The sequence below is a fragment of the Nicotiana attenuata genome, unplaced genomic scaffold, assembly GCF_001879085.1.
Source record: "Nicotiana attenuata strain UT unplaced genomic scaffold, NIATTr2, whole genome shotgun sequence".
Taxonomy (NCBI): domain Eukaryota; kingdom Viridiplantae; phylum Streptophyta; class Magnoliopsida; order Solanales; family Solanaceae; genus Nicotiana; species Nicotiana attenuata.
In genome coordinates this window covers 63,774-74,915 of record NW_017673260.1, presented here as the reverse complement: position 1 = coordinate 74,915, position 11,142 = coordinate 63,774, and the positions used below count along the sequence as shown (strand labels likewise).

The 11,142-nt window shown below is 41.5% G+C and overlaps 1 protein-coding gene across 1 annotated transcript; it reads right to left on the bottom strand.

The window, feature by feature from the left end:
• Positions 1-8,120: 8,120 nt before the first annotated feature.
• Positions 8,121-8,846, bottom strand: LOC109215860 (craniofacial development protein 2-like). The gene has a single exon (XM_019379974.1). The coding sequence runs from the start codon at positions 8,844-8,846 to the stop codon at positions 8,121-8,123; it is 726 nt and encodes a 241-aa protein (XP_019235519.1).
• Between the last annotated feature and the right edge of the window lie 2,296 nt (positions 8,847-11,142).

Sequence of the window (11,142 nt, the reverse complement as noted above, 5' to 3'; positions counted from 1 at the left end):
AATATATGATTTGAAGATATGGCAGCACTACTTATATGGTGTTCATGTTGACATCTACACAAATCACAAGAGTTTATAATACATATTCAAGCAGAAGGAGTTGAATTTGAGGCAGTGTAGGTGGATTGAATTACTGATGACTACGATATAGAGATATTGTGCCATCCTGGTAAAGCCAATATTGTGGCAGACGCTCTAAGTCGTAAGTCAATGGGAAGCTTAGTACATATTGAGGCAAGTAGACAAGAGTTTACTAAACAGCCTCATCAGTTTGCCAATATGAGAACCAGATTGTTAGACTCTGATGGAGGTGTTACTGTATAGAATACGGCAAAATCATCTTTGGTAGCCGAGGTAAAAGCACGACAACATAAAGACCGGCATTTAGCAGCATAAGATTACGTCTTTCGAGGTCGGAGAAGATGGGGCACTAAGATATCTGGGCCGATTGTTGGGCCTAATGTGGCAAAGCTACAAGAGAAGATTATGATTGAGATTCATCAATCCCGACATTCCATCCATCCCCGCTGGACAAAGATGTAGCATGACATTAAGGAGCTTTATTGGTGGGACAACTTGAAGAAGGCTATTGCAGAATTTGTAGCCCAGTGTCCTAATTGTCAACAAGTAAAGATCGAGAATCAGAAACCCAGTGGACTAATTCAGAATATAGAGATTTCGACTTGGAAATGAGAGGCAATCAATATGGACTTCATTATTGGATTACCTCGCTCTTATCATAGGTTTGACTCCATCTGGGTGATAGTTAATGGAATTACAAAAATCTACCCATTTTCTGCCAGTTAAGACAACTTACACAGCTGAAGATTATGCGAGGCTATATATCAAGTAGATTGTTAGGCTTTATGGTGTGCCAAAATCTATTATATCACACCGAGGATCGTAGTTTATGGCAAACATTTTGAGTTCGTTTTAGAAGGGTTTAGGCACATAAGTGAATCTCAGCACTGCATTTCATCTGCAGACTGACGGACAGGCTGAACGTACCATTCAGACACTCAAAGATATACTACGAGCATGTGTTCTAGATTTCAAGGGTGATTGGGATGACCATCTGCCACTCATAGAATTCGCCTACAATAATAGCTACCATTGCAATATTAAAATGGCCTCGTACGAGGCGTTGTACGGGAGGAGATGTAGATCACCAGTTAGATGGTTAAAAGTCGGCGAAACAGAATTATATGGGCCAGATTTGATTCACCAAGCCATTGAGAAAGTGAAAGTGTTACAAGAACGACTGAGGACAACACAATACAGGAAAAAGTCTTGTTCTACTGTCCGACATCGTGATCTGGAATTTGAAGTTGGTGATTGGGTTTTCCTGAGGATCTCACCGATGAAGGGTGTTATGCATTTTGGGAAGAAGGGTAAGCTGAGTCCGCGGTATATCGGGTCGTACAAGATTCTTTGATGAATTCGACAAGTTGCTTATGAGTTAGAATTGCCATTCGAATTGGAATTTGTCCACCCAGTATTCCATGTATCTATGTTGAGGAAATGTATTATGAACCCTTCTTGGGTCATCCCTATCAATGATGTACAAGTTAAAGAGGATCTATCATATGAAGGAGTTCCAGTGGCTATATTAGATTGACAAGTTCACAAGCTGAGAATAAAGGATGTAGCTTCCGTCAAAGTATTGTTGAGGAACAAGAATACGGAAGAAATGACATGGGAAGCAGAAGAGGAGATGAAGTCTAAATACCCTTACCTATTCTAGATTAAAGATAACGAGGATGTCGTGGGAACACAAGATGCAATGGAAGTTGAAACGGCTCTATGAAGTAAACAATTACATATCCATAATTCTTTGTATAGCCTTGTGAGGCCGTAGGTTTGGTTTAACTGCTTGCAAGTTTGGCTAGTGTCCATTTTATAGGGGAAACTTGGCTGGAAATTTGCGTACCTTAAATCACGCCGTAAGTTAGTTGATATAAATCCGAGAAGAGATTATCATTGAGATGATAAGAAGTTATTCATATTGGTCTTCAATGATACAAGGGTATATAAGAGTGGTTAACAAATAGTAGAAGTTAGAAGTAAAACGAATCAAGGATGTTGTAACCGGTATTTTAGGGTAAAACTAGAGGTTCTTAATATGATAAAGAGGTCATGTTTTAAGGTATTTGAATCATATAATATCCGTATCATAAGTTTTGAAGTCAAGCGAGTTATGAAACAAAAGTCGACAAAAGTTGTCGCACCTTACGTTCATAATTTTACTTAAACTTTAGGTCTAGTGTTACTAAGATTTTCTCTCAATGTACTTGAAAATATGGGATGATCCACATACCAAATTGAAAATCTACGAGTCTAATTTCCAACTCTTTAAACTAGTTGTCGATACGACGTCGGAGTAGATAAATATTTGTATTTTTGCGAGACTCCACAAGCAACTCTCTATGGGACCCACATAGGCGGTTGAGATATATTGATATATATGAGATGCCTAAAGCCCATTATAACTCATTCCTTTTCACTCTTATTGGGCCCTAGACACCTAAAAACTTTATCGCAAGGTTCTCTCATTATACAAGATCCAAACAAAGGGAAAACAACACAAATCAAGTGTCGGGAATCCCGTGGCGCTAGTGAGTTTCTTGTTCTTCTTGTATTCACTGATTTTTGTGTTGTTCCAGCTCGTGTGGGAGTTGTTTTAAGTGACCTAAGTCTATAAATACTCTCTCATATTTTTTGATATCAACCCTAGGTGATTTCAAGTGTTCCAAAGTGATTCTAGTGCCTAAAACCCCGAATTGATTGCTAGTTTCACATCCTTGTTCTTGTGGCTGCATTGGAAGGATATTTTGTGGTGAAGTAAGGTCAAATTGGAGTTATTATATATGTTTAAAATTAAGGAACCTCTTACTATATATGTATTTACGTTTATCCAAGTTGCGGCTAAGTCGTTGAAGCTAGAACTTGTGAGATATCTATCGAAAGGTTTGTTAATAATGTTGTTGATTGTTGGACTGTTTTGAGAGGCTTAATATGATTCTTATTAATGTTGTTCGAATTGTTTGGTGATTGTTTTAAGCTGTGAAAATTCATATAAATAGAGAAGGTACTGTCCGTTTCATCGTAAGATAGGTTGCGGTTGATATGTACTAGTTACAACGCTTAAAAGATAACGATAGTATCATTTATCTTATTGTAGACTAAGGAGTCATAAGATTTGCATAGCTTGAGGTTGGGAAGTATATACAAGGTATGTGAGTCTATCCCTTTCCTTCTTTTGCACAACTCCGATAGTACATAGTGTAACGAACGAGCTTCCAAATTTACTCCACTTTTAGAAGCTAGCAGTACTAACATGATTTTACTTCTTATGGAACGATTGATGTTGATGTTGCTTAACTTATTCTTATATTATCAATATTGATGGGTTTACCTGATTCTGATAAGATTCATGATGAAGAGTTAGTCCTAATAACGTGTATGGGTGTTAACGACCTTACGTCACTCGAAAGGTTCAGAATGTGATTCCCATGAGTCCAACATGCATTATTTATATGTACCTATTTTACTCTACTGAGCCACACTATAGTCGGTCGGTTACGGCACCTATTGTGCAACTATCGATCATTTGGCTTTTACCGAGTTCCGTGTGGCCGAGTACGATTATATCGAGCCATATGATGGCCGGGTACGTTTTTCCCGAGCCTATTACATTCGGATATGATATGATGATGATGCTCACAAAAGCGTATGTTTCTAAAAGTGTGTATATATATATATATATATATATATATATATATATATATATATATATATATATATATATCATGCATTTCATGTCAGTCGTCCTCAGAGGCACTCAAATGTTACATGTTGTATATTCTCTATCCATGTTTACATCACTGTTCTTGTTTATGCTTTCCTCTGTGTGTGTGTGTGTGTGTGTGTGTGTATATATATATATATATATATATATATATCATGAATTTCATGTCAGTCGTCCTCAGAGGCACTCAAATGTTACATGCTGTATATTCTTTATCCCTGTTTACATCACTGTCTTGTTTATGCTTTCCTGCCTTACATACTTTGTTCTTTATTTGTACTGACGTCCCTTTTATTTTTGGATGCTGCATGTGCTGATAGACAGGTAGTTGAAGCTCCCCCACCACAATAAGCTGTCCAGTTTAGCGGTTATTAGCGAGGTCCCTTCTCCGGACTTGTCATCGTCTTGGTATGCAGTCGAGGCCCTATTCCAGCAATGTTGCAGCACTTATGTTCCTTTAAAGGCTCATAGATAGGTGTCGTCTCATGTATTGTTTGGATAGCTCTGTCGATTGATTTTTGTTGTATAGTCTCTCATGGCAGCTTATCAGTTCGTACCTTATATATAGCTTCATGACCGCCTTGTCGGCCCATGTTATATATGCTCATGCCATTATCTGTCATTGGTTGTTGTTTAGGATTCATGTCTACCATTTATGTTGATCTTGTCGGCCCTTATAGATAATAAGAAAGGTTAGATAAAATGTACGTTGGTGCTCGGCAGGTATGGCCCGGGTGCCAGTCATGGCCCTTCGGTTTGGGTCGTGACACCTTAAAATGGAGAACAGTTGAATTTATATGAATTTTAAAGGATACATGGTTTAATTTAACACGAATGGCCAAAGAACAACAAGTAATTGAATAAAAGGAAAACAAAACAATCAAACCAAATAAGGCGAAGAAATTAAGCCTGGTGTTAGATTTGAATGCTAAAGACCGGTACCATTCGAGACCTCGGAATAGAGCTCAGTTGCAACTAAGTGAATGAATAGCTGAAGAACACTTTAACAATTGCTAAAAGAAAAAGTAAACTTTACTGCTTTGATATGCGTGCCAACAGTGACCCAAAAAATAAAAAGGTTCCCCCTTTATATAGTACGAGAGTTTCAGCCCTAATACAAGTCTAAATAAGGTAAAAATTCTTTTCTTCCTATTTTTTTCCCAAGAAAACACGACCGCAGTTAGTATCGAGCGTGACTCATGCCGTAATATCCGGCTAATGGCGAAGATTTCGGCCCCTCGTTTGTCCTCTTTAATCGTCTTCCCTTTAACTTCGAGTCATCGTTTCGCTCGAGCTTGATTCTTCCCATGTTTGGCCATTCTCGATTCCCGACGTATCATTCATCCACACACGGACTCCGATCTGTGGGCACCCTTGGCCTTACTCGAACCAGCGTCGAATCACGTTGTCCCTCATTTCTTCATCGGAAAATCAGGATAGCTTTATCCTCAATTTTACCCGCACACAGATATAACTTTTATCATGTGTAAATTCTAGTGCTTTTTTTTCTTCTCCTTTTTGGTGCTTCCATCATGTTCGATTCCTAATGCCCTAGAAAAAGATTATTCAGCGTTAACAAAGTGGATAATTTTGAAGTTAACCAACAATATTTATCAATTCTAAGGTTGGCAACTTGATTTAGGTTCGAGGAGCGTAGAATCACTAGAAAAGTAACGTAATAAAGCCGAGAACATGGAATTTAGAATCTAAATACATTATATATACAGTGTACAATTTCGGTACTTGAATCAAGTATGTTCTACAACCATTTAGATAAAGAAAATTGTCTTATTTTCTTAATGAGATTGCATCCAAAGAAGATACTGATAATTGTACCATGAACAGTTCCTCTAAGGAACAGATATCACCTAATTACACACATTACTTTAGTGATGAAGAGACGCATTGATAGCATTATTTCATTAAAAGCAAAGTTTAAGATATTATTGTTAACGATGACAGTCATAGTAGACAGTGCATCTGTAATTAAATGAAGAAACTATTCAATGATACCAACAGCGACCCAGTGAAATCCCACTAGTGGGGTTTGGGGAGGGTAGTGTGTACGCAGACCTTACCCCTACCCAGAAGAAATAGAAAGGCTGTTTCCGAAAGACCCTCGGCTCAAGAGGACAAAAAGACAAAAGGAGACAAAATCAGTAACACCAAAGAAATAATAGGAAAAATAGGAAAAATAGGGAAAATAGGAACAACATGAAATCCAGAAGAAAGATACAAAGCGAAAGCGAAATACTATCCCTACCAAACTAATCCCACAGAGTTATGACATAAGGCAAGACTCAACTACCTCCTAACCTACAACCTTAATATTCGACCTCCACATGTTCCTATCAAGTGCCATGTCCTCGGAAATCTGAAGCCTCGCCATATCCTGCCTGATTACCTCCCCCTAATACTTCTTAGGCCTCCCTCTACCTCTTCTCGTGCCCTCCACAACCAGTTGTTCGCACCTCCTTACCGGAGCATTTGGGCTTCTCCTCTGAACATGCCCCAACCATCTGAGCCTCGCTTCCCGCAGCTTGTCATCAATGGGAGCCACGCACACCTTCTCCCGAATATCATCATTCCTAATCTTATCCATCCTTTTATGCCCGCGCATCCACCTCAACATCCTCATTTCTGCTACCTTCATCTTCTGGATATGTGACTTCTTAACAGGCCAACACTCAGCCCCATACATCATGGCCGGTCTAACCACCGCTTTTATAGAACTTACCTTTGAGTATTAGTGGCACTCTCTTGTTGCACAATACTCCAGATGCTAACCTCCATTTCATCCATCCTACCCCAATACGGTGTGTGACATCCTTGTCGATCTCCCCTCCCCCCTGGATAACCGACCCAAGGTACATGAAGCTGCCTCTACTCGGGATGACATGTGATTCAAGCCGCATATCCACGCCCATTTCCCCCTGCTCGGCGCTGAACTTACACTCCAGGTATTCCATCTTCGTCCTGCTAAGCTTAAAAACCTTAGATTCAAGAGCCCGTCTCCAAACCTCCAGCCTCTCGTTAACACCTGCTCGCGACTCATCAATTAGAACTATGTCATCGGCGAATAGCATGCACCATGGCACATTCCCTTGAATGTGGTGTGTTAACGCGTCCATCACCAGGGCGAATAAGAACAGACTGAGCGCAGAACCTTGGTGTAACCCTATGACAACCGGAAAATCTTCAGAGTTGCCTCCTACTGTCCTAACCCGAGTCTTTGCCCCATTATACATGTCCTTAATCGCCATAATGTAGGGAACCGACACGCCTTTTGCCTCCAAGCTTCTCTAGAGAACTTCTCTAGGAACCTTGTCATACGCTTTCTCTAGGTCAATAAACACCATGTGCAGGTCTTTCTTCCTATCTTTGTTCTGTTCAACCAACCTCCTAACAAGGTGTATAGCTTCTGTAGTAGAACAAACCCGGCATGAACCCAAACTAGTTGTCGGAAACGGACACCGTCATCCTCAACCTCCTTCAACCACCCTCTCCCACACTTTCATAGTATGACTCAGTAATTTGATACCCCTATAATTGTTACAACTCTGGATATCACCCTTGTTCTTATACAATGGGACCATCATACTCCACCTCCACTCATCCGGCATCCTCTTCGCCTTAAAAATAACATTCAACAACCTAGTCAACCACTCCAAACCTGCTTTCCCACACACTTCCAAAATTCTACCGGAATCTCATCAGGCAAGGTCGCTCTGCCCCTACTCATCTTACTCATAGCTCCCACACCTCCCCAACCTTGATGCACCTGCAGTACCCAGAGTCACTGTGACTCTCGAAATGCTCCAATTCACCTAGCACAATATCTCGATCCCCTACTTCATTAAGAAGTTTTTAAAAGTAGGTCTGCCATCTCCTCTTAATCTGGGAATCTTCCATCAATACTCTACCATCGTCGTCCTTAATGCATCTCGCTTGGTCTACATCTCGAGCTTTCCTCTCTCTCAGCTTGGCCAGCCGAAATAACTTCTTCTCCCCTCCTTTCTCCCCTAGTTCCTCGTACATACGACCGTAAGTCGCAGCCTTAGCCACTGTGACCGCCAGCTTCGCTTCCTTCCTAGCTACCTTATACCTCTCCATGCACGCTCGCCTCTCCTCCTCACCTATGCTCCCCACTAACGTCCAGTATGCCTCCTTCTTTGCTTCCACTTTACCTTATACCACTTCATTCCACCACCAGTCTCCTTTGTGCCTACGAGAGACGCCCGTCGAGACACCTAACACCTCTTTCGTAGCCTCACTTATACAGTCTGCTGTCGCTGACCACATAGTGCTCACGTCACCACTGCTCCTCCAAGCTCCCATAGCCGACAGCCCCCCCCCCCCCTTCCAACTCTTGGGCTTTATCCTTAGTTAAGGCTCCCCACCTGATTCTCGATCTTCCTCGAGCAGACATTTTCCTTCTCTTCACCATAATACCAACGTCCATCACCAAGAGCCTATGTTGCGTCACGAGTATCTCACCTGGAATCACCTTGCAATACTTGCACAACCCTCTGTCAAGCCTCCCAAGGAGGAGATAGTCAATCTGAGTCTTCGCGATCGCATTTTGAAAAGTAACCAAATGCTCCTTCCTCTTCGGAAAGCTAGAGTTTGCAATCACCAACCCAAAAGCCTTAGCGAAGTCCAGTAACGAGGTTCCTCCTCCGTTTCTCTCCCCAAAATTGAAGCCTCCATGCACTTCTTCATACCTACCTGCGATCGACCCAATATGACCATTGAAATCCCCTCCTATGAATAACTTCTCAGCATGTGGTACCTGACGCATAATCTCATCTAACCCCTCCCAAAAGCGTCGCTTAACCTCCTCATCTAGGCCCGCATGAGGCGCATATGCGCTAATGACGTTTAGGGTGCTCTGTCCAACCACCAACTTAATAATCATCAATCTTTCATTCACTCGTCTAACCTCAACCACAGACTCTCTAAGTTCCCTATCCACCAAAATGCCTACTATTCTTACCCTTCTGGGTTCCTGAGTTCCAAAGTTTATACCCGTCTGCATCCCTCGCACTCGACCCTACCCACCTTGTCTCCTGGACACATGCTATATTGATCCTCCTCTTCTGAGGATCTTCGCCAACTCAATAGACTTACCAGTCAATGTACCTACGTTCCATGACCCAATTCTCAACCGATAAACACCCTTGTTCTCTTTACCTCCCTTGCCTCCCAACCCACCCCTAAACCCCCCCCCCCCCTTCTCCCCCCGAGGACATGAATTCACTCGACCATCCCAGACCACAGCCACTATACCTCCGGCGGACTAAGGGGAATCACTAACACACATAACAGGCCAAACTAGAAGAAGAAGAGTTGCCACTACAAGCACACTAATACGGTGAATAACTAAGACGACAACAATTAAACTAACACAATAGAGGGAAACAGGAAAACGGGAGGTAAGAACTCCCGTGAGTAGAACCTGGGGATTGACTAAGTATACCCGACGGTGTTGCGGCCACCTAGCTCGTTCACGTCCAACTCCTGTCGTTCCTTGCTGACCCTCGGGCTGTTCTTCACTGTTTGCACGTGCACGTCTCGCTCGCCGCCCAAAGTCAGCGACCCTAACTTGAAATACACACAAAATACCGCGGAGCCAAACAAATAGGGGGCTGTCACCGCTACCGCGGGTGATGCCCTGCCGTTGCAACGAAACACAAAGAAAAAGGAAGCGAATTTGAAGGTGCTAGTTAATGGACAAACAAATATTGCAAAGTTAGTAAAATTCCTTCGTGTATGGGTATACACTACTTATTGTAGTTGCTGCACTGAATAAGAAAATTGCTTCGTTTATGAGAGAGAAACCGAATGCCAAAAATAAAAGCGCCAAAGAGATTAGATCTGAAAATGGGCTGATTAGATATTAGAAACTCAATGTTCAAAATGAAGCAAAAATATTTGTGGGTCTAATCCTTACCTTCGCCGATGGGAAAGCAAAGAAGGAACTAAGTATTTGAGGGTTTCGCCAGTGACCAGAAAAATGAGCAGAAAAGGAAAGGGAAAGAAAAGAAGAAAAATAGAGAGGGGAGAGCGGGGAGAGAGAGGAGAGAGAAGTGGAGTGACTTACCTATTGGAGCCGATGGTCGCCGGCGTTTGGCTAGGTCACCAATCGTGAGTGACCGTTGAAGACGGAGTCAGAGAGTCAAAAAAGAGTGACCCGAGTTGGAGGAGAGAGAACATTTAATATCATATATAGAAGTTCTATTCAATGATACCAGAAAAAGTTAATTATTTGGTATAACTTCTTTAAGTTTGAATGTCTTCTTGAAAGTTACGAACATTTCAACTAAAATAATGTTAAATAATTTGAAAATTCTAAATAAGTTCATCAAGGAACTTGAAGGTCTGAGATCAACACTGCAAAAAATAAACAAGTAAACAACGCTTCTATTGTCATGAAATAACGACTTACGAGGACTCCTTCAACATCAAAACAAGTCTTGAGACTGCTTCAAAAATGAAGTACCTTGGCACATGTTGAAAATTCTAAATAAGTTTAGTTTATCAAGGAACCTTTGTCAGAGATTGACATTACAAAAATAAACAAGTAAACAAAACTAGACCTCTCATTCGGCCATTTCGCCCACTACTTTACCCTTACCCTTGTGGCCATTTCGCTTAGCGGGAGGAGCGGAAGAGATTTGAGGTGTGTTAGGTACAAAACTAGACCTCTCATTCGGGCTAGATGAGGTTTGAGGTGTGTTAAATAGCACACGTTCTTGCTGGTCTAGAGCTGAACCATCCTAGTGAAGAGCTTGAGGAGGTGAATTCTAAACCGATAGAGGTGTGTCAGGTACAACTTCTTGCTGTCATGACCCCATTTCCCACCTTAGGATGTCGTGATAGCGCTTTAGTCTCTAAGACTAGGTAAGTCTAACATTCATGAATACTTAACAAAATGTAACAGTTAAGAAAATAAGATAATTCGATAAACTCATAACAGGTCCGAAACAGAACATCTATAAAAAAAACTCCCAAAATCGGTGGAACTGAGTCATAGTCTCTACACGAGTACACTGTAAAATCTCTAGTACAACATTGTCTAGATAAAGAGTAAACAATAGTAAAAAAAAGACAGAAGGAGACTCCGTGGCCTGCGGACGCCGGGCAGGTATACCTTGAAGTCTCCGAACTATATGATCCACTTACTGATGCCTAGCATGAGTACATGTATCTGGACCTGCACAAAAATGTGCAGAAGCGTAATATGAGTACACCACAGTGGTACCCTGTAAGTATCAAGCCTAACCTCACTAGAGTAGTGACGAGGCCAGATCAAGACACCTACTAGGATAAGA

What these genes read in the sequence shown, in the direction of transcription:
- LOC109215860 (XM_019379974.1), bottom strand. Translation starts at nt 8,846, where the DNA reads ATGCAGACGGGTATAAACTTTGGAACTCAGGAACCCAGAAGGGTAAGA.